This window comes from Perognathus longimembris, chromosome 11 (assembly GCF_023159225.1).
Source record: "Perognathus longimembris pacificus isolate PPM17 chromosome 11, ASM2315922v1, whole genome shotgun sequence".
Lineage (NCBI taxonomy): Eukaryota > Metazoa > Chordata > Mammalia > Rodentia > Heteromyidae > Perognathus > Perognathus longimembris.
In genome coordinates this window covers 28,463,918-28,488,580 of record NC_063171.1, presented here as the reverse complement: position 1 = coordinate 28,488,580, position 24,663 = coordinate 28,463,918, and the positions used below count along the sequence as shown (strand labels likewise).

The 24,663-nt window shown below is 38.4% G+C and overlaps 1 protein-coding gene across 13 annotated transcripts in view; it reads left to right on the top strand.

Annotated features, from left to right (window-relative positions):
• Positions 1-470: 470 nt before the first annotated feature.
• Prrc2c (proline rich coiled-coil 2C) overlaps positions 471-24,663 on the top strand; it is an 82,203-nt gene continuing 58,010 nt past the window's right edge. For 10 of the 13 annotated variants that reach the window (XM_048358292.1, XM_048358297.1, XM_048358290.1 and 7 more), the window contains exons 1-3: positions 471-697; positions 23,465-23,630; positions 23,974-24,145. In XM_048358292.1, coding sequence (XP_048214249.1) covers positions 23,519-23,630; positions 23,974-24,145 — 284 coding nt within the window. In that variant the 5' untranslated portion in view covers positions 471-697; positions 23,465-23,518. Of the gene's footprint in view, positions 698-23,464; positions 23,631-23,967; positions 24,146-24,663 lie in introns of all 13 variants that reach the window. The other 3 variants (XM_048358291.1, XM_048358296.1, XM_048358289.1) reach the window with 1 other exon arrangement.

Below are 24,663 nucleotides of genomic sequence, written 5' to 3'. Positions count from 1 at the left end.
AACAACGATTTTCATTCATAATCACAGATGTCAAACATGCTCAGCAAAACATTCCAAACCTATTCTGCTCCTCAGACTGAGGTTACTTTTCCACTCTGAGTTCACTTAGATCTCTGTAAACTCTCCACACATCACGCCTTCTCAGCCTGCCCCCTACTTCCGTGAGAATATACTGACAAGCTACAATTTTATACACCCATCCATCAGATGTCCATTTCACTGAGGATTACACATTTGTAATCGAGTTCTAGAACCTTCCCAAGTTAAAAAGCTTTGTCCTGCAACAGCTCTGCTTGCAGGAACTGCCTTTTTCCAGTAGGAGGCGCCATTTCCTTCCGTCGGTTTGGGCTTGGGGGTAAGGGAGGGCCCGCCACGGAGGCGTCACGTGATCCGACCGCCTCTACGCCAGAGGGCGGTCTTGCGGAGATTTACTTTACGTACGTGCGCGGCGTCGTGACGTAGTACGTTGGGGCTGGCTGGCCGCCATCTTGCTTCTTTTTCCTCGCTCGCTCTCTCCCTCTCGGGCAGCAGCGAAAGTGCTTTTGGCGGTTTGGACGTCCGTGGCCTCGGCTCTCCGAGTCCGGTGGCCTTTCCCGACCACCCTCCCCACCTCTCCCCCTCCCCGGCGTTCCCCTTCTCTCCTTCCATCCGAGCTCGGCGAGACCCTCGTGCGCAGGCTTGACACCCACCCTGGCGGGTAAGGAAGGCGCGGGCGTCGGGGCCGGGAGGAAGAAGGGCCCCGTCGAGGAGGGCCTGCCTGGGGCGGCGTGGGGCGGCCTAGGCGGCGGGCATCGTACTCCCGCCCGGGCCCCCCCGGGGTCCCGGGGTGGTGGGAAGATTGGCCTTGGGACCCGGAGCCCCGGGAGCGGGAAGGCCGAGGGGGGCCCGCCCCGTGCGCTCTGCGGCGGGAGTCCTGGGCGGCCCAGCGCGCCGGCTCCCACCCGGGCCCCGGGCCTCGGCCTCCGGCCTGCGGGGGTAAGTCACACGCCTGGCCCGGGGCGAGGGACGGAAGGACTTCGCAGCCATCCCGCCTGAGTGGCCGGCGCGCGTGTGTGACTATCTCCGTGTGTGTTTCCTTTTCTAGGGTGGACGATGCATCCCCTGAACCACGGGGGGGAGGCGGGGGGGGGGGAAGCTGTGGTCTTCACTGTGCCTTCGTGTGTGGTTAATGGTGGAATTGCCACGAGCAATTGGTGGGCGGGAGGGGGGATTCAAGTTAAAAGACGTGGATGGTTTGGGTGAGAGAGGGAATCCGAACAAACCTTACTTCCTCTAAGGACGGCTGCCCAACTCTGGAGGGTTTGGATAGTTTTTCTCGCACTAGGCCGCTCCATCCCACCCTCCACTCCCATTTACCTCCCAATGGTGAATCCCACTCTGGTGTTTGAGATAGATAGCATCAGTATTGGTGTTAAGTTACAGGCCTTTAGGGTTTAGCAGGTGAGGAATGGTCTTCTTTTGCACCGGAGGGGCGCGTTTAATTAGGGTGATTACTTGTTTGGACTTGGTTGGAGGGCTTTGGAGGGTCCGATGTGCCTGATCGTATCTGGCTTCTAAAGCTACCCGGATTTCCGCATTGGCCAGTCTTCAGCCCGAGGCTCATAGATTTATACCTAGGCCGAGTACTTGGAAGTGTACAGTAGGCGGCTCTTCTGTAAGGTTTTCATTTGGAATGCACCAGAATAATCGAAGGATGCTTGGACTAATTGCTTGTTTGATCTCTTCCTCCTGCAAATTGATATGATGGGGTACTGATATTAAGCACATACACACCCCAACTCATATCCCAGAATATTAAAAAAAGTAGCTTTTACCGCCCATGTTGGTAATTAAGACGCTGCTTTGGCTGGAGCCATCTTTAGGTGTGTGTGTCACAGATGCACTGCAGCGTCTTTTCGGACTTACTTACCTAAATACGTTGATCCTCAAAAAGATTAAAAGAGGAATTCACCTACCAGCAAATCAGTAAATTTCTGCCTTTCTGGAATGGAATTTGCAGAATTTAGGCGTTGTAGGTTTCCAGATTGGGGAATCTGAGGAGCTTACTTGTATGATTGTTCTCCACCATTTTACTATATATGAGCTCAGTAAGAAGTACAAGATACAAAATACATGGTATCTTTTCTTTTTAATTCCGAGAAACCCTTCTTTTCACAGACAAGGAAATGAATTCAGATTAAAGTAATTCGACCAAGGTCACATAGCAGTTACTGCTGATACTGTATATACATTTAAGTCCAATACTATCCAGACCCATAGGAGATACTCTTAAGCTGTTAAACTGCCTCCTCGTTCCTTTTAATTTTATAACTCTTAGTATGTGTAACACTACTTTTATTGTTGCAAAGATGAAAGTGTTTGCAGGTGTCAAAATGAGCTATAATCTACTTTGGGGGGTACATATAGTATAGCTATAGATAAAAACGTGTGCGTGTTCACTAGGCCAATTGAAGTCTTTGTGGTAAGCCCTTCTCAAAGATTTGCTGGGTGTGTTAAAAAGATATGTGTGTAAAGGGCTCATTTTCGATTTCAGTACATAGTAAAAGTCCTAATAATGATCGGAGAAAGGTAGAATATCATAATAGTTTTTGAAATAGCAAGTAGTCTGTATTCTCAAGGTTGAAAAAAGTTTTCCCTGGGTACTTGTATTTTTTCTCTATTTTCTTATATTTATACACTGGATTTTATATCTTAAAGATTTTTTTCTATATAGTGAATAGCCCTGACATCAGTTTCTTCAAAGGAAAAAAAAATGGAGTATTTCTGCCTTCAATCCCCCTTCTTTTTCTACCCCTACCTTATTGGTAAAAAGTGTCTTTGGAGGTTATGTTGTGTCCCCAAATGCCTCCCACTCACACTGCTTCAGTTTGTAATTTTGTTTGGTAACCTGTTTTTATGCTATTTATGTCATGCTATCATCAACAAGAGTTGACCATTGGTAAAAATTATACAGAACTATATTCATAAAAGAAGATCCAGAAGTTGTGTCTGAGTTATGACTAACAGTCTTTTATCTCAATAAAGCAAATGCATTGGTTAACAGTGAAAATGAATCTCAGTCATAACTGTTTTAGGACAGTACCATTGGTGTATCAGTCAGAACAGTTTTGTAGTTTAGAATATTCTGTAGAGAGTAACTTGAGCTTTTTTCCATGAGAAGAGACCTTAGTGCTGGTTATACTTCAAATCCTGACTTTGCTCTAGATTGATAGAATGTCAGCCATGTTTTGTGGCTTGTATTTGCTGGCATGACCTGAGTTTCAACAAGGAACTTGTGTCTCTTTGGCAGAAATGGTTGACATATACTATCTAGGAGCTAAAATTATTGCTGCTGATGTGATGTACTCATCTCTGTGGTGGTCTAGGTGCACCACACTAAAAGGGGGTATAATCACCATTTACAGATCACATCTAGTATTTTTTAAACACTTGTGCGTATTCATGTAATGTGCTGTCTAGTAATTTTTCGGTTTACCTTCTGTGTTTCTAAATTCGTTTGTTTTCCTTAACTAAGCTATTTCAATATTCTCATCTTGTGTAGTGATTGGCATATAGTTTTTATAGGTTATTGGTAATTGTAGGTTTTGAAATAACAATACTCAAGTAATGATAACTGACATTCATATTAGAGCAAAAAAGCATCTTATCTTGTCTATTGCTTCCTCTTATTTGCCCATTAGAATAGTGTTGCAGATATTTGCCATAGAATTAATATAATGTGCAGTGAGATTTATTTGCATCGGATTTTCCATAATTTTTAGTTTTATCCAAAGATTAATTTTACAAGGCTCACAGAATGAGGTAAATAAGGTTGTACCAACCTAGTCACAATCTTAAGGGTTAATATGAAATGTTACCTTGGAACTAGGGATGATGCCTAACATGTTTGAGGGCCTGGGTCAATCTATAGTACTGCCCTATCTCCCCTCAAGGGAAAAAAAATTGTTTTTGACAGTCCTGGGGCTTGAATTCAGGGCCTGAGCACTGTTTCTGTAGATATTTTAACTGTAGATATTTTATGTTTTGTTTTGTTGGACACTACCTTGACCTCATGATCATCTTGCCTCAGGCTCAGGGCTTCAAGAGTTGGGATTTTAGGCTTATGTCCTCGTGAGGTGAGGGTTTTCAGTCCTTGTCCTCTTGATATAGATCATAGATTATCAAAGCCAGAGTCTGGTATATGCTAGGCAAATGCTCCAGCACTGGAGTTGAGATTGTTGGAGGGGAGGGGAATTATCTCTAATAAGTCTATACGGGAGTAAATCTAGAAGATGGATTCTCTTATTCCCAGTACTCCACTGGAATACAAATATGTAATGTGATAATGGTTACTTGGCTAGCAAGTAGGATTTGAATCTGAGAGATTGGCCAGTATTTTTCAAATTGAAGGTATTCACAAGTTTTGCTTATCTCCCAAGTCTGCTACCTAATAATTTTCTTTTGTATCATGTTTGTTTGTTTTTTTAAATTCTGGGTCTTACTCTGTAGCCCAGGCTGGACTCAAATTCATGATAGTTCCACCTCAGTTCTGGGTGCTAAAATTAGTGGTTTGAGTCACCCCACTCCATTTCAGTTTACTATCTCTTAATTTTTTTCACTTTCATTTATTTATTTATTTATTTATTTGTTCATTTATTTATGGTTGTGGGGCTTGAACTAGGGGCCTGGGCACTGTCCCAGTGTGTCTTTATGCTCAAGGCTACTGCTCTACCAGTTGAACCACAGCACCAGTCACTTGAGTAAATTTTTTTAAGAAATTTTTATATGATTTAATGGTGTTCGGTTTTTAAGCCTCTAATGTGTTCAAGTCTTAATATAGCTCCAATGTACAAATTAAAATTATCTAGTATACCACTATTCTTGCATTTTGCTCTTTGGTACATACATAACTGCACTAACATAAATGCTGCATAGGATCAGGCAACAGTTACTTACCATCAGTCAAAGACAGAAGCGATGAAGACCTCGAATGACATAGATTCATCAAACAAGAATTGGCAGTATTAAAATTAGAGCCTTGGGACTGGGAATGTGGCTTAGTGGTAAAGTGCTTGCCTAGCATGCCTGAAGCCCTGGGTTCAATTCCTCAGCACCACAAACACAGAAAAAAGCCAGAAGTGGGCACTGTTGCTCAAGTGGTAGCCTTGAGCAAAAAAGAAGCCAGCGTCAGTGCTCAGGCCATGAGTCCAAGCCCTAAGACTGGCAAATAAATAAAATTAGAGCCTTAACTACATACTTAGACTAGCTACTTAGATAAATGTAGTAGATTACCTAGAATAATCTGGCAAGAGAAGAATAAGTGAAGAAGGAAGTCACTAAGAAATTGAAATGGAGAAGAAGCTAAAACTACAGTTATTGGAGGCAAATATAGGAGAATCTAGAAAAATATATGCAAGAAGTGGTCTTTGAATTTAGCTGAGTGATCTTTGGTGAACTTGACCCCAAATGTAGGTCAAGCTTGGCATGTTTAAGGCCAACTTGTGCTACACCCTGTCTCAAGAAATCAAAAGAAGTCTTGAGGGTGAAAGTTTAAGGGAGGTATCAGGCTTAGGGGAATAAGTAGTCAAGGTGTTTTGTTTTTTAATGTGTCAAATAGTTGAATTGTGGGTTAAGGCTTTTAAACCTTAAATGTAATCAGTTCTGTTAGTCTCACCTGTTAATTTTGGGCCAGGACTCTTAGCTTCTGTTTCATCTATGAAATAATAATCCTTTTGCCCTACTATCTAGGACTGCTGCAAAGATAACATGTTTCTCTGTATCTTGAATTTAAGCCTTCGATATCACATGATATCAAGAGGAGTCTTATCAACATTCAAAACAGAAACAAGAACTGTGAAAAAGAAATGAAAAGAGGATAAATTGCCTATTACAAAAATCCCTAGGGGGCTGGGAATATGGCCTAGTGGTACAGTGCTCGTCTCGGATACATGAAGCCCTGGGTTCGATTCCTCAGCACCACATATGTAGAAAAGGCTGGATGTGGTGCTGTGGCTCAAGTGGTAGAATGCTAGCCTTGAGCAAAAAGAAACCAGGGACAGTGCTCAGGCCCTGAGTTCAAGCCCCGGGACTGGCAAAAAAAAAAAAGCTGTACAAAATCCCTTCAGCTGGGTATTTATGTTCAAGCCTATGTTCCCTGTTACTTAGGATAAGGATAACTGTGTCTTGGGGCCCTGTGCAGAAAACTGAATGGGACTCGGTCTTAACAAAAGGAATTAAGTAAAATGGTCTGTGCATGTCATTCCAACTACTTAAAGTCAGCACATCATCCAGAAAGGAAGCAAGATCCTGTCTCAATATAACAATTGCAAAAAAGGACTTGGAGACATGGTGGAGTGCCTACCCTACCAAGTAAAAGTCCCTGAGTTTAAACCTCATTACTACCAAGAAAAGTAAGCTTTCCAAATCTTGAGTCTACAAGAAAGAAATGGATACCTGTATGGTTATGTAATGGATGTCTAGTTTAAAAATTGATCTTTCCTAGCTAGTAATCTGAAAATACAGAATTCCCATATATGGTTGTATAATTTGTGGAGTGCACAAAAGTACTAAGCAGAAGGAGTCCACAAGAACAGAAATTCAGCTCATATTTGCGCTGCAGTCCTGTGTCCTGCCTTACTTTTGTTTCCTTCCCTCTCCTTCAAGATATTAGCTCTGCCAAGAAGAGACTACCTGTATCTTCCCCCAAAGATACGTTTTTGTTTGCCCAGAGACCAATGTATGTTATGAAAAAGCTCCTTAAGGAGTACATTTAGAACCACACACACAACAATTGAGACTAGAAAAACGGTCACCAAGGAGCAAAGAAGTTTGAGCATTTTACTTAGATGGATTATAGGTGGCTGAGCAATTTAGAATTGTAATTTTTTCAATGTATCTTAAAGATAGTTCTCTATTAAATTTTTTTAGTAAATGGAAAATAGTATACTAAATACTAAACATATTTCAAAGAAGCAAAACAACATATGAATGTAGTTAATACAATTTATTCTTCAGATACAATTTTTTGTTTAAATTAAAAAGGGGGGTAATGTGGCTATCATAGCTTTGTCTATATTTGAAGTACCTTGACATTAGATTTAAGTTTTATAGACCTTAACTGATGGAGCACAATATGAAAAGTTCAGAATTACTTCTGAAGGTTAGGGAAATAGAACAGATGGAGACATTCTTGTTTAAAAATAAGAAAAAGACTATTGGAGGGTGGTTGAAACAGTTTTGCTATGTAACCCAAACTGTCCTTGAGCTCACTGCAGTCCTCCTGCCTTAGCCTACCAAGTACCCACTCTGCTACCTGGCTTAGGAGAAAACACAACTGAATGGATGCTTTTGACCTAGAAGTGTAGGTTAATTGTATGGGTTTTAAAGTTTGTATTAAGGAAAAATTGGGCTCTGATTTTATAGTTCAGCCAGTTTTATCACATAGGGATTTGTGTAGCCCTACCACAGTTTCCCAGTTGGTAATCTGAAAATACAGAGTTCCCATATACATGGTTGTATAATTTGTGAAGTGCACAAAAGTACTAAGCAGGAGCCCACAAGAACTGAAATTCAGCCCATATTTGCCTGCAGAATTCTGTGCACTGATACAGTATAGGCTGTCAAAAGATAAAACACTTCTCAACAATAAAAAAAAAAAGTCTTTTTGGATTTTATTCCTCAGATTTTTTTTTTTTAATTTTATTTTTTTGCCAGTTTGTCCCTGGCTTCTTTGTGCTCAAGTAGCACTCTGCCACTTGAGCCACAGCGCCACTTCTGGCCTTTTCTATATATGTGGTGCTGAGGAACCCAGGGCTTTCATGTACACAGGGCAAGCACTCTTGCCACTAGGCCATATTCCCAGCCCAGTCTTTTTGGCATTTTAGAGGCAGAGAAAGTATTTTTCTTTTTGTTGTTTTACTTTGTTTTTGTTCTAAAGAGCTGTTGAACAGAGATGGGAAAGGCCAAAAATTGCTGATGAATTTTCTGACCAGAAAGAGAAAAGTGAAAATCTGATGCCTAGATTAAGAAATGTCAGTTTTTAATCTCTTTCTATAATATTGTTTGTATAGAAGCATTCAACCTAGGGTAGTATCCTTACCTTTATTACTAAAGCAGCAGATAAAACCTAAGTCCATTTCACATTATTTACACAAAGAAATGGTAAATGTTTGGTGATAGTTACACTCATTATGTGTGAGTATAGGGTAGTTAAAAATAGATGTTTAAAATTTATTTAATGTTATTCTAGACTTTAGAATTACTGATTGTAACAGACTTTAGAATTACTAATGGATTGTGACAATTAGTGTTGAAAGAGAGACCTTAGTAAGTTACTGAGTTCTACTTTCTACCCCAAATAAGAATTATCTTGACAACAGATTAATTTGATTTTGCTTGGATTCCTGGGGGGGGGGGGCGTTGCTGATCATGTCAACTTCATGATGCATATATTCTGTAATCTTCTAGTTTTCCAGATTTGTAAATATCATAAATTCAAACCTCTTTGCTTGGGGCTGGGGATATGGCCTAGTGGCGAGAGCTTGCCTCGTATACATGAGGCCCTGGGTTCGATTCCCCAGCACCACATATACAGAAAACGGCCAGAAGTGGCGCTGTGGCTCAAGTGGCAGAGTGCTAGCCTTGAGCAAAAAGGAAGCCAGGGACAGTGCTCAGGCCCTGAGTCCAAGGCCCAGGACTGGCCAAAAAAAAAAAAAAAATAGAAACCCTCAAACCTCTTTGCTTTGTCTTTCATCATTTCTTTTGAGAGATCTTTTTTTCTAAGAAGAAATTGTACATATTTCACAAGAGTTGTATCCTCAAAAGAAAACAATGACCCAGGGGTCTAGCAGATGAAATAAGGAGAAACATCTCCGTTTTCTCCCCAGAAGCATCCATATAGATATATCTGGTGTCATTTAATGCAAATTTTGTACCTCAGCAAAATTAAATCTTTTCAGAGCTATCTGGGTCGTCTGGCAAATTGTAAAAATGGAATGCAGATAACTCATTTTTGCTCATGGATAAATGACCAAGTAGAAAGGTTTTCCTTTGTATTCAGCCTAGAGGGTTAGTTCTAGATGGTTAAGCCTAGAATTGAGATAACTTTAAAGATAGCTTGATGAATATGAAATGTGTAGCAACTCTTAATTTCAAACTTGTACCTAGATTGTTATAGAATAGTGCTATATTACTAGCTGTCACAAACCTGGAACCTTTTCTTGCAGACACACTGAGTCTGTATTCTGCATTTGGAAATTTATAGTGTTTATAGGGTTTGTTTTTTTTAGACAAACTGTTTCCTAGTACCAGTCTTCAATTTCTGAGTTCAAGCTACTCCTCCTGCCTCAGCCTCTTTAGTTGCTGGAATAATAGGTATCTATTACCAATGGCATTGAAATTTTGGTTTTGATCCAGGAGGTGATCTGCATGGCATTGCAAGACCATGTATTCATGTGTGGAGCAGTAGGAGGCATGTGTGCACACATACACATGCCAATCCTGGGGCTTTGAACTTGAGGCCTGGGCACTGTCTCTGAGCTGTAAAGCCCAAGCTTGAACCATAGCTCCACTTCTAGCTTTTAGTGGTTAATTGAAGATAGAGTCTCGCAGACTTGCCTGCCAGGGCTGACCTTCAAACCCTGATCTTCAGATCTCAGCTTCCTGATCTGAGACATTTTTTTTTTTTTTTTTTTTTTTTTGCCAGTCCTGGGCCTTGGACTCAGGGCCTGAGCACTGTCCCTGGCTTCTTCCCGCTCAAGGCTAGCACTCTGCCACTTGAGCCACAGCGCCGCTTCTGGCCGTTTTCTGTATATGTGGTGCTGGGGAATCGAACCTAGGGCCTCGTGTATCCGAGGCAGGCACTCTTGCCGCTAGGCTATATCCCCAGCCCGATCTGAGACATTTTTAAAGCTTAGAAAGTCATAGAAAGATTGAGTCCATCTAGGCTGGGAATGTGGTTTAGTGGTAGATTACTTGCCTAGCATGCATGAAGCCCTGGGTTTGATTCCTCAGTACCACATAAACAGAAAAAGGCAAAAGTGGCACTGTGGCTCAAATGGTAGAACACTAGCCTTGATTGAGCACATTAAATACATATGAAAGATGCATCTCCTTTCCAGTTCTTTATTCAAACTATTAGCAACAAAAGACATTAAAATGAACAGGGTACAAAATTATTTAGACCACATTATATAGGCATCCTTCAGTATCTTTGCTCCAGAAATCATTTCATACCAAAATCCATGAATACATATATAAAATAATGTGTTGTTTGCATATGACATATATATTCTTCTGTGTATTTTAAATCATCTTTAGATTGCTTACTACCTAAGACAATATAAACATTGTGTGTATAGTTCTGTAATGGTTTTTTGTTTTCTTTATCTTTCATTATATCTTTTCATTTTATCTTGTTTTATCTCGTATTTATATATATTTTTTCTATATATGTGGTGCAGAGGAATCAAACCCAAGGCTTCATGTATATGAGGCGAGCACTTTTACCACTAGGCTATATTCCCAGCCCCCTCATTATATTTATATATATTTATATATTTCAGGAATTTCATCCTTCTGTTATGTGTGTATACACTGTATTTTTAAAAATATTTTCTACCCACAGTTGACAGAATCTGTGGATTTGGAACTTGTGGATAGTTGACGGTACCTCATACTGATCACAATCTTTTAAGTATAAATTGTTTTTCTGCTGTATACTCATTTGTGTTGTATGAATTTAATTACGGATGTATAAGAACTGTTTTGAATTATTGGTTTATAAAAATTAAGCAGGGGCAAGAGATAGATGTTAGGATGTATATAGAACACAGGCAGGTCTCCAATGTTAGCTTGGGAAAAGTAAACATCAAAGATGACCAAGGTGTAGGCTTGAGGCATGGCTCAAACAGTAGAGCACCTGCCTAGCAAATGTGAAGCTGAATTCAGACCTCAGTACTGCTGAACAATGAAGATGAGGGAGAAAGAACATACTTGGGAGAACAGATCAGTGTTTGGGGAGTTTTAAAGTTTCAAAAACAGTACAGAGTAGCCATATTCCTTCATCTAGATTCATGCTGGTTGGCATTTTTTCATGTTACCTTATAGCATCCTACATGCATACACTTTGATATAGTGTGTGTGTGTGTGTGAGAGAGAGAGAGAGAGGGACAGAAATAGAGGTTTGAGCTCAGGTTGAGATATGTCCCCAGACCACATGATGGCAGGGGAGGAGGGGGAAAAGTGAACCTAAAAATTGTCAGTCCTAAAAACCAAAGAAAACAGTTTCTGTTGAAGCCATTTACCAAACGTTTGTGTTTGATGCTTGGCTGTTATAAATTGTGTATATGTGTGTGCACGCAACGTATAATTTTGGTACATTCAGTAAATGTTTGTTGAATACCTACAATATGTTTTCCTGGAAATGGTTACACATTATTTTTAATGTTAACACAACTGCAGGATATCAGACTGCATTTTCCAGAGGAACTAAACTTAGAACCCTGTGAATAATCAAGACAGAATAGTAAACATATTTAGAAAGCCGCAAATAATCAGACATAATTACGTTGTTAAATTTGCTGGCTGGCTTTGAACTACATTCCTCAGATCTCAGCCTCCTGAATAGCTTAAGATTACAGGTGTGATCCAGGTACTCTGGCCCATCCTTTCATTTTGAAAGGTTGATATTGACAAACTACTGCCTTCCAAATTTCTAAATCTTTTAGGAACAATCTGTTTTAAAAGCAATGACTTCCTTCTTTTCCCCCTTTATTCTTTGTTTATTTTTATTCTCTTCTTCCCCTTCCCCCCATCTCTTTTCTTTCTTCCTTACTGGAATTTGAACTCCAGTACAGAGTTCTGGAGTGCAAGCAGTCTACCACTTGAGCCATGCATGCCTCCACTGGAAGTAGTAGGGTTTTCTCAGGATTTCATACTTGCTAGGAAGGTGCTGTATTACTTGAGCTGCACTACCCAGACCCTTTCTTTCATTTCAATGCTTTTCTGCTAGAAATCTGCTAAAAGACAGTATATGCTTTTTGTGCAGAGTTTGGAAACTACCTGTCTTATTGTACCTAATTTCAGTGAAAATTGTTCAGTTTTTCTGTTTGGGGGGAGGGCAATGCTCCCTTGAAAGTTAGAGAATCTTGAAGTTACTTAAACAGTGAAAAAGGCTTTGTTGATGCTGGGTGTTAATTTAAATTTGGGGGGCACATGGTCAGCAAAATGGTCATCTAGAAGTATTGTTAACATTGTATTGTAGGGAGAAGCTTTTTATATGGCTGTAGTTTCTTTTGATCCCCTCTGATAAAATTTGAAGTCAATTTGGCAAGCTCAGGACAAATGGTCCTGTTTCATGTTTTTTTTAGTATTAGTTGTAAGTGAATCCCTTTACTTAAGATGTTTGTTACATTGTATACAGCCATGTACAACAACAACTGAGATCTTTTTTCCAGTATTTTCCTACATTTGCTCTTCACAGCATTTAGAATAAGTGCTAGGACACTTTTTTTTTCTTAGCCTAGCCGACTCTGAAGTCTGACCTCTGTTTATTTTTATTTCCTCTTCTGGCTCTCTCCCTTAGGCATAATTTTTAGACTTGACTTTACACTTGTAGATTGAAATTGGTTTATTTCAGAAGTCCTCATTTGTGGCTGTATTGCAGATGACACTCTTGGAGAGCTTTTGAATAATATTTTAAATTATTCTTTAATACTGTCAGATGTGGAAGTGGTGCTGTGGCTCAATTGGTAGACTGGTAGCCTTGAGCTGAAGAGCTCAGGGACAGCTCCCAGGCCCAGAGTTCAAGCCCCATGACTGACACACACACACAAAGGAAATACCCAACTACTGTCAGACTAGTCTCAGAAGTTCTTTGTCTGGCTTGAAGCTTTGTAATTCACCCGTGTACATGCATGCATACACACACACATGTTCTTGGATAAATGTGTGCAGCCTGGGTTGAGAACTCATTTTTCTTCTTGTAGGTCACCTACTCAGAGAGGTCTGACTGAGCTTTACTACCCTATCTCCCTTTATGTTGTCCCTTTGCCTAGCTGAGTTTTTTCATTGCTATGATTTTGTTTTTTGTTGAAAGTTCCAAATTGCTCTAGCAGACTTAGACAAGGTAATGGGCCTGGGGCGGGGCAAACTTAACGCAGGGCTAACTTACAACAAATAACAGGAGCCAAAAGCAACTTGACCTAGACCTGCTTGACCTTTGCAAAAGAAAGGAATGAGGAAGACCAGAGATAGAGAAAGATTTAAGGTTAATTAAGAAGTTAAATAGGTAAATACCAGTCACACCTAGCACCTGGAATTGAACAAAGAGAGTATTTTGCTTGCCTAAATGATTATTGTTTTGATTGCTTTACTTACCCTAGTTTAAGGAATTGTAATTGCTGTTTGTATCATTGACCACCAGTTCTGCTTCTGTAAGGTTAGCTTGCATGCTTTGCCTAACTTGCCTGACCACCTGCATGTTATATGTGGCCACCTGCATGTGATACATGCAATTTTTGTTTTTAAAAACCCAGCCCTACTGAGGCTCAGTGCTGTTCTTCGCCATCTCGAAGGTGAGACCTAGCCTGATTGACTTAGTGCTGGTGACTTTATTGCCGTGGTTTCGAAGCCCACTTGTGTATGGTATACAGCAGTTCTCACTAAGCAGCCCAGACTAGACTCAAACTCAGCTGGGATTACAAGTGTGACCAGCACTCTCAGCTTGAATTTATTGTCCAATTAAGACTTTTAAATAAAAACTTACATGGTTATTTTACATATTTTCAAAGAAAAACAGAGGGGCTGGGAATATGGCCTAGTGGCAAGAGTGCTTGCCTTGTATACATGAAGCCCAGGGTTCGATTCCCCAGCACCACATATATAGAAAATGGCCAGAAGTGGCGCTGTGTCTCAGGTGGCAGAGTGCTAGCCTTGAGCAAAAAGAAGCCAGGGACAGTGCTCAGGCCCTGAGTCCAAGGCCCAGGACTGGCAAAAAAAGAAAAGAAAAGAAAAACAGTCTTAAATACTCTGAATCCCTTAACTCTTAGTATATCACCAACCTTTTTCATTCTGTCCTTTGGGATATAACTGCAATAACAAAGGAATGTTGCATAGATAGGACTAGGTAATAATTGGAGTTCCCGATTCTTTTCTTTTTCGTATTTGTTTTTCTTTTTTTGTCAGTCATGGGGCTTGAACTCAGGGCCTGGACACTATCCCTGAACTCTTTTGCTCAAGGCTAAGTAAGAGCTCTACCACTTTGAGCCACAGTGCCACTTCCAGTTTTCTGGTGGTTAATTGGAGAAAGTCTCATGGTCTTTTTCTGCCCGGGCTGGCTTTGAACGGCAACCCTCAGATCTCAGCCTTCTGAGTAGCTAGGATTTCAAGCATAAGCCACCAGCACCCAGCATAATATGTACATTTTTAATTTTACAGTCTTGAAAATGGTTTTGGGGTTTTTGGTTTTTTTTTGGCCAGTCCTGGTCCTTGGACTCAGGGCCTGAGCACTGTCCCAGGCTTCTTTTTGCTCAAGGCTAGCACTCTGCCACTTGAGCCACAGCGCCACTTCTGGCCGTTTTCTGTATATGTGGTGCTGGGGAATCAAACCCAGGGCCTCATGTATACGAGGCAAGCTCTCTTGCCACTAGGCCATATCCCCAGCCCCTGGGGTTTTTTTGAGCCCTTAAAATTACTGGTTTGTTTTTCTTTTTGCTTTCTGTCCTAAAAGCAATGTATAGCTGGGTGGGAGGGTTCAAGCCTATAGTACTGGCTACTTGGAAGGCAAAGACAGGCTAATCACTGAGGCTAGCCCAGACAAAAAAGTTTGTGATGCTTCATTACAATGAATATATGAATACAGTTAGGCACCATCAAGTTATAGGAAAGTACAATGGCTGGGGAAAAAGTGTGCCTGTTATCCACAGTAGATGCTGGGAAGCACAACACGGGCAATCTGTCTAGGCTAGCCAGGCATAAAGCAATACCCTACCTTGCAAGTAGCCAACTCAAAAAGGTGCTGGAGTTTTGGCCCAAGTGGTAGAGCACCTACCTAGGTCCTGCGCTCAATTACTTATAGTTTGTAGTATTTCCTCCTACATTTTTTTCCTTATTTGTCACATTTATATATATTTCCTACTTAATGTAGATGGTTTTCAAGCTTGAGTTTGTTAACCATGACTGCCTTGTCTACTGCTTGGACTTTTACACTACTTGCTCTGTTACATTAACAGTCTGTTATGGGTTTTTTGGCCTTTGTAAAATTTTCTCCAGAATGTTGTTTTTAAACAAGATATGCCTCTGTACTTGCACATCCATGTTTGACTGTGATATTACCCAAGCTATAGAAACAATCTAGATGGCCTACGACACATGAATGGATTATGTGGTATATATACACAATGGAATATTATTCAGCCTTAACGTATGAAATTATATCATTTGCATGTAAATGGATGCACTTAGGTTTCATAGGAATTGAAGTAAGCCTAACTCAGAAGAAGACATGGATTTCCTCATACATGGGTGCTTATGTAAACGTGCAGGAATACAGGATTGTGTGTGTGTGTGTGTCCAGTCTTTGCATATGTGAGGCACCATGAACAATTAGCATGCATTTAAAAACAACAAAAAGATAGACTTCTGGTTCAGAATTGAGTGGTTTCACATGGCTTGTTCATTGTTGCTTGCAAGTTCCTGAGTTCAACTCCAAACTCCTCAAAAGACAAAGGAATTTGAAAATTCTGTTTCTCTTTCCTTTTGTTCTCTCAGTAGCTCTTGTTTGTCTCCATCTGAAATGAACTTACTTAAATACCACACTAGAAAATAAGACCTACTGGTTTATTAGGATAAATGTTGCTATCTTCTGTCCATGAAACATGTATTTAGTCCCCCCTCATCTACTGGAGTAGAATTCTAAGATCTCCAATGGGCCTGAAACCTTGGATAGCACCAAGTCCTACAATTTTAGTAATGTATTTCCCATTCTAGCTAAGCATATCATAATGCACTGAAGTTTAAACTTGTGCAGCCAGGATACAACAGTAAAACTAGCACAAGTTTCTTTTTATACCTTTGTATGTTTTTAATGGAGGTCTTAGCAAGTTCAGCATATGTTTATTTTTCACTTAGACAACTATGCAACAGACTGATGGGTGGGAATGTGTATTTTATGTAATTGTCAAAGGCATAGTTAAAAGTCTTAGGCAATGCAAAGCCCAGGAGTCTTTGAAGTTTTCTCATGTCACTCAAAACAGCACACAATTTAGAACTTATAAAATGTTTATTTCTGGCATTTTCCACTTAAATAATTTCAGAGCATGGCTGGTTGACTGCGAGATAACCGTGATGGAAGCCTGCTGTAGTCAGTGTTCAGAAAACATTTCAAAATATGGAAATTTTTATAAATTATATTACAAGTGCCATAGTACATATTTTGCAAATGTATACTAGCATATCTTTAATATAAACTCAGACTTTTTGTTTTAAATTATTTCTAGACTCTGGTTATATTTTGGAGGTTTTTACATTGGTATCTGTAGAAATGTGTTTATATAGAGTGAGATAATGGTTTATTTGGGCCTTGCTCATATAGTTTCTATCATACATTGTTTCTAAGAACAACTCTAAAAATACAAAAGCCAAGCCAGGCTACAATTCAGGCTTGTAATCCCAGCTATTTGAGGAAGCCGAGAATAGGAAGGTTGTAGTTTGGGGACAGCACTACTAGAAAGAGTTGCAAGACTTTCTTAATATTACACATCTATCATCCCAAGTAAGGGTAAGATTGAAATGTTCAAGATCTCCTGGGCAGAAAAGTCCAAGAAACTCTGTGTCCACAAAGTGAAAGCGGACACAGTATGCACCTATGAGCCAACAATGAGGTGAAACCAAAAGTAGGGGGATTTTGACTCAGGCATGCACAGAGCAGGAAGCTACCAGCTCCCATCTCAAAAATAACCTGAGGAAAATAGGGCTGCAGGTGTAGCTTAGTCCAGCAAGCAAAATAAAGAATATAAAATAATAAAGAATATAAAAACAAACAGTTCTTAGGTCACAGACCATATTTTTGGCCATAGGCCTTAATTAGCCAAACTCGGATTATTAGTTTGTTGATCAGCTTTGGAATTCTTAAATTATACCAGAATTCCATGAGTCTGCCTGGGCAACTCTTGACAAGATAAATTTTATGTATAAGAATATCTTGTTGGGCTGGGAATGTGGCATAGTGGCAAGAGTGCTTGTCTCATATACATGAAGCCCTGGGTTCAATTCCCCAGCACCACATATATAGAAAATGTCCAGAAGTGGCATTGTGGCTCTAGTGGAAGCTAGACTTGAGCCAAAAAGAAGCCAGGGACAGTGCTCAGGGCCCTGAGTTCAAGGCCCCGGACTGGCAAAAAAAAAAGAACATCTTGTTTCAACCACCTTGTAAGACAGACAGGTTAGGGGATACCAGCTATATATATATTTTTTTTTTGAGTCCTGGGAATTGAGCCAGGGACCTCACATACTAGGCAAACACCGTCCTATTGAGATCACTTTGATTTTTTTGTTGTTTTTATTTGGTTTTAAATACATCCATTGTTTCTCAACCTTTTTTTTTTTTTTTGGCCAGTTCTGGGGCTTGAACTCTGGGCCTGGATACTGTCCCCAAGCTCCTTTTTGCTCAAGGCTAGTGCTCTACCACTGGAGCCACAGTACCACTCCCAGCTTTTTCTATAATTAATTTGAAATAAGAGTCTCATTGGCTTTCCTGCCCTGACTAGCTTCAAATCATGATCCTTAGATCTCAGTCTCCTGAGTTGCTAGGATTACAAACATGAGCAACCAGTTCCTGGCTTATTTTAATTTTTTTAATTATCACCATTTACCTTGTTGGTACAAGAGACTGAACCCTGGCCTTCACACTTGATTAAGCAATAACTTCCCCCTCACCAAAAGAACTAGCTCTTGACTTAATTTTCTTACTTAGTTTTCCAATTTTTCTGGTTTTGCTTTCTTGCTTTGTTGGAAAACTTGTGAAAATGGTTTTGTCTGCTAGCAAGAGTTTCATGATTTTGGTTTTCAGTTCCTCTTATGAAAGATTTTAATCCATTGTCTTCTACATTTATGGTCACTTTCTAGTGATTAACTTCATAGTTTCAAGAGTTTTAAAGTGCTTACTTACCAACTCCAGGAATAAAATAATACTTAATGATTCCTTGCTATGTTCTGTATTTGTTTTCTTCCACAGTATTGTCTCGGTTTATTTCATTGTTTCACATTTCTTGTTAGGGCTGCTGATTTCTATGGTTTTCATTTCTTGGTAAACTGTTTCTTTTCCTGCTATTACTTTTTCTTACATTCTTCTCATTTTATATACTAAATTTGTGTGTCTGATATTCATTTATTTATTGTGGGACATGCGGGCAGAGTCCTGGTACTGTCCTTGAGGGTTTTTTTGCTCAAGCTAGTGCTCTATCATTTTCAGCCATAGCTCCACTTCTGGTTTTCCAGTGGGTAATTGGAGTTAAGGGTCTTAGAGCCTTGCAGATCTCAGCCTCCTGAGCTGCTAGGATTACAGGCATGAGCCACTGCTGCCTGTGTGATTTTTTTTTAATAACAATTACATTAAAATATACGACATACATGGGAGCTGTAGTCTTAGTTTATTTTACTCAGCATAATCATGCTGAGATTTATCCTTGTTACCTGTATCTGTTCATTGTTTATCAAGATCGTACAAAAATCATTTGCATTTCTTTGTAACAGCACTAACAATCTAAAAGTAAATGCAATACCTAAAAACAAATTACTTGGAATCTATTAGACTCTAAAATGTAAATATTAATATCTGATTTTTGACAAATATAATAAATTCCCTAGGTAAAGAGTCTTTCCAATAAATTATATTGGAACAATTAGGTATGTGTACTATAGAAAAAGAACTATGTATGATTTGAGAAGGCATTTTATTATATATCCCAAGACAACAGGTATGTTCATCATACATATCTTATTCCATATATTTTGATCTATTCATGTCTTTAGTCTTTACTGAGTTTATTGGCCAAGTAATAGGATGCACTTACAACATTCCTCTCTGAAAAAATACTGGATTTTTTTTTCAATTGATTGTTCTCTTTGTTTCATGTTTTCCTGCTTCTTTGCCTACATGATAATGTTTGTTTTTGAGACTTGCTACACAGCCTAGTATTCTTTAAATTGGTTTTGGGACAGACGCACACACACATAAACCTGTTTGAATACTCGTGTGACTCTGCAAATCTGTACTGTTTTCTCTCAGTGATCTTAGAGCACTCTTACTGGTAGCTAGCTGCCTTGCTCTCCCTGAACTATCAGCTTTAATTTTTTTTAGCTTAAGGACCTACCAGCCTTCAGTTTTATTTCCTTCCTTGTTTCAAGTTCTTAGAACTCCCTTAGATAGTAAATTTAGACAGTTAGATGGCTTAACCTTGTTTCCCAACTCTCAGAAATCCCTGTCCTTTTTTGTTAAGTATCATAAACCTGTTGGTTATATACATTTGTATGTGTATATATACATATATGCACACACGGTCTAGTTTTTGAGTTGTTTCAAAAATGGAGGAACTCTCCTTTTACCGATCTTGACTGAACTTATAAGATTATTAGTATTGGTCTTTAGTTTCTTAGGAGTCTTAGATAGCCATGACTCTTTTCTTCATTCTAGGTATCCAAACCGGAATCATCTTTTTTTTTTAATATATCTTTAAATAAATAGTACAAAACGAAGATGAGCTCTAGTGTGGTACCCTTTCTGAATTGCTTGGGTTCTTTTGATAGTATTTCCTAGAAGCAGGCTTCATTTTAAAAAAGTTTACTGTCATTTTTTCACATGAAATTTCAGCCTAATTTTAGAGATTCAGGGTGTTTCCCAAGCCTTCCAAAAGAAAGACACCAGAAAGGAAGGTTAAATTAAACTTAGGCTGTGAACTAAAAGTACCCCCAATTGACTTATTATAGTGGAATTGCCTTTCTCGTTTATCTGGTCCTTTCTTGGATACAGTAAGTCATAGTTCCTCTTTATCTTTGATTGAATATCCTTTGATTTGTACCTGTACTGTGATCATGTGTTCTTTTATCTAATCTTTTTCTGGTATAGTAGGTACTACAGTAGATTGAGTTTCTCATAAGCTTCAAAAAGCAGAACTTTTTCTATTTTAGTGCTTTGAATAGTTGCTTTGTACACTTTTCTTACCTTACAGAATGCTCTGTTTGTACTTTGTTTACTTTTCTTTGAGAAAGTACATACTGAAAAGTATTTATAAATACTAGTTTATTCATAATGAAAGGAGACTTAGAAAATTTTAAGCTAAAACTACTCATTGTAGCACAGGAGCTTTTACTTTGACTTTATGTAGACCCTTCATTTTGTGGCCTTTAGGAATAATTGTATGCTCTTTATTTGTATGTTGAAATTTCTTATAATTTATAGAAAGGTTTTATTTTTGTTTTGCTCTTTTACTTTTGTGTATTTACACATATGTACATGGTGCTTGAAACACTGTAAAATGATTACTGTAGTTAAGCAAATTAACCTATTATCAGCTTCCATGATTATCACCTACAATTTACTCAGCAAATTTGAACTATACAATACTTTGCTCTTGACTGTAGCCCTTACTTGTCCAGTAGATTTCTTTTTTGGAAGATGTCTATTCAAGTGCCTTTATTTCTGGGGTCCTTTATTTCATTGCTCTATTTATGCTAGTTCCACACACTATTTGGATTATAATGATGTTATAATTGGAAATTAGAGTTTGGTGTGTTAGACATTGGGTTTTTTTGGCTTTCTCAAGATGACTTTTAGCCTGTCACGGTAATATAAATATATACCTGTACTTGGCAGGCTTGGGCAGAATTGTTTGTGCTCAGGAGTTTGAGAATAGCAACTGGATAACATAGGCAGATTCCATCATAAACAAAGATGATGGATGACTTTATTTGTATCTTTAATTTCTCGAATCAATAATAATTTTCAGTGTACAGATCTTTCACTTCCTTTGTTAAATTTATTCCTAAGCATCTTGTTCATTTTGCTGCTATGGGAAATGAATTGTTTCTTGATTTCAAATAGTACTGGTGAAAAGAAATACAATTGATTTTAGTAATTCCATTTCTTTTTTTAATAGAACTGTGTTGATATGATATCCTAGATTTACACCACATCTTAGAGGAATTGTTTTTGAGTTTTTTTTCTGTTCGACTCTTAACGTTAGCTTTGGTAATTCTCATTATATTGTTACTACTTTTTGGGTATCGGTTTCATCAAGAGTTGTTATTAGGAAAAGATGAGAGATTTTTCTGCATTTACTGAGGTGATCAATTTATTTTTCTGATTATCACATTGATTTTGTTTCTCTTGACACATCACACTTGATCGTGGCATATAATCTAGATGTATTGTTGCATTCAGATGTCTTTTAATTTTTTTTTTGATGATTTTCACATGTGTTCATAGTGGTCTATAGCTTTCTTGTTGGTGCCTTTGTCTGGCTTTGGTATCAAGAAGAAAATAACCTCATAAGTTTGGATGTATACCTGTACTTCCAATTTAGGGAAGAATTTGAGGATTGGTATTAATTGGCTTACATTTAAAATTAGGGAAATTAAGGCTAGTTTTATGACAGCTTATAGTTAAAGCAGATATTATGTAACTATTTAAATTGTGTGATGTTTACCTAATGTAAGGAAGTGGACAAGCTGAACCCGATACCTTATTTTGAATTTTTCTTAGGTATGAAATTGAGTATTGTAGTACATCTACTTCGTAGTTTTGTGGTAAGTTATTTGAGGTTTAATGTTTATGCTTCTTGAGTGGGTCAGACTGTGGTAAGGAATGTACATCTTATCATGTATTTATATTCCCTGTCAATGCTTTAACTGCCATTTTCTTCTTCTGCTTGGTTTTTCAAACTTTGATATGAATAGATGTCTGTGTTCTAATTAAAATCAAAACTCCTGAGATGGATACTGATAACCACTGTAGCAATTGGTGGAAGAGAAAAAGGATAGGTATAGATGCAAGTGGTCTTACAGATTTGCTCCTAGGAAGTTGTACTGTGATTGTCTCTTGGGTAACAGAGAAGGAAGGAAGGATATGCTCCAAGATTGTTGCTTGAGTAGTGGTATTGTAAGAGGTCTGATATTGAAAATTTTTTACTTATTAACCATCAAATGAGGGTTAGTAGAGAGGGTTAAAGAGCAAAGTTGACTTTTTCTTGATGCATTAGTTCCTTTTTTTTTTTTGACCTAGCAAAAGACCTCTTTGAATTTTGACATATAGTGAATATTTGCTGTCTTTTTTTTTTTTTTGTCAGTATAATTACTCTTTTTCATGCTGTTTGTGAGAACTTTATTAATAGGCTAGATTCTGGGAGTACGTCTCTTCAAATGATGTTACCCCTGAAAATATAATTAAACATGACAGTAAATTGGCAATATATTAGTATAGGATTCTTATTGGTGAACTAAAATTTTGAACTTAAAGCGCTTGCACATGTATATGTGCACACCTGTCCTAAGGCTTGAACTCAAGGCCTTGGAGTACTGTCCCTGAGACTTTCTGTTGTTGTTTTTCCTCAAGGCTAATACTCTACTACTAGACACAGCTCCACTTCCAGCTTTTTGGTGGTTAGAAATAAGTCTCATAGACTTTCTTGCTTGAGCTAGCTTCAAACTTGTAATCCTCAAATTTCAGCCTCCTTAGTACTTAGGGACAGCACTCTGATTTCAAGCCCTGGGCCAAACTTTAAGGGAAAAAAAAACAACTATGTGTAGAGAGGCGTGTGTGTGTGTGTGTGTGTGTGTATGTGTGTGTGATGGGGGTGTAACTCAACAGTAAAGCACTTGCCTAGTTAGTATGCACAAGGTCCCTGAGTTTTAGGACCTGTTCTCTGACATGTGGCTTGTACTTTTTTTTTTAATGTATATGTGGAAGTCATACTATTGTCATTGTCTTTACTGATGCTTTCTGTGGTTAAATTAGCTACTTAATTTCAACTGTAACCTCCAGAACAAATGTTTAGGTTATAGGAAGTAGTATAGAAGATAAATGTCTTTCTCCTACTTATTAATAGACTAGTTTTAGGTGTTGGGATGCATCTCCAAGATTAGGGTACACTTAAGGGAATGATAAAAGTCTAATTATATGGATTGTATATATGTATGTGGGCTGATGGTGTCAGTCATTACAAGCCTCTTAAGATGTATTTATCTTTTTTAAGTAGGTAATTTCCACAGATTCTCTATATTTGAAACATTCATTTAACATTCTCTGTGATGGCATTAAGTGATTGCAAACCATAAATAATATATTCAAGTGTTTGGCTGTTTATTTTTATTAACTTTGGCACATTCTAAAGAGATTGATGAAATAGTGAAATTCTGTTAACATGAGTACACCAAGTTTTTAGTGGCTGATTCTAAAATTTTTCTTCTTATTTTTCTTATGTACCTATTGAAGACTGATTTTAAGGGGTGTGTCAGGAGGTTTTGGACTCGATGAGTTTCCACCGAAATGTCGGAGAAGTCAGGCCAGAGCACAAAAGCAAAGGATGGGAAAAAGTATGCAACACTCAGTTTATTTAACACTTACAAGGGAAAATCATTAGAAACTCAGAAAACTACAGGTGAGTAAAATCAAATGGCATTTAATGTTTTTCTGTGCTTTTGTTTTATTACTGTAAATGGCAGTCTGGAGCTACTTACTAGAAGTCAGGGAGGGGGGGAATTCAGCCTTGTTTACACTGGCCTTTTTATGAAGGCATACAGTTTTCAAGAGATGTGAATAAGTGTTTTCACTTTGAATTGTGTCATGGGTTTGTAAGCTGAGTCTACAAATCCTTGTCTTAGTATTAGGAATAGTTATTCAAAGATTCTGTTAATTCTTACTGTTATATACATATAATTTGAAGAATAAAACATAAAATAGATGTTCTAAGAAAATTGATGTTACTGATCTTTTAGTTGCAGCTCGACATGGGTTACAAAGTCTTGGAAAAGTTGGTATTTCACGGCGTATGCCTCCACCAGCTAACCTCCCAAGTCTAAAAGCAGAAAACAAAGGCAATGATCCTAATGTGAACATTGTGCCTAAAGATGGCACTGGATGGGCATCAAAACAGGAGCAACATGAAGAAGAAAAGTAAGTCTGTTAAGGAGTGAAACCCTTTTCTTTCTTGGTGGGGAACTTAGGTTTCCTGCTACATGCTAAATGTACTTTTTATCTTAAATATTTCATGCCCTTTTAAAGTCTCTGGTGCTTAGTACTTTTTGGTTCATTTTTCCCTTTTGTCTAGTAGTAATGTCTCTTATTTGTCATGGAAAAATTATCATAGCCTACATCAAGTTCTCCTCATCAAATCAGATGAGTTTTGATGCCTGGTTCTTTTTCTAATATGAAACAATTCTGTTAACCTAAATTTATTGATGCTAAAGAATTCTGTCTGCTTAGTACATGAAACATTTAAATGCTCTTTATTGAACAAAGAGCAAGAAAGCTGAAATCATTTTTGTAGTGTGTGTCTTAATCATTATTCATTCAAATATTTACTCTTGGTCAAGCTTTGTGCTGGACTTTTACCTGACCCAGCTAAATAGTAGTAGTTGGATACTTGATGGGGTTTGAGAGCTTATATATATTATCAGATTCCTGCCCTGCTT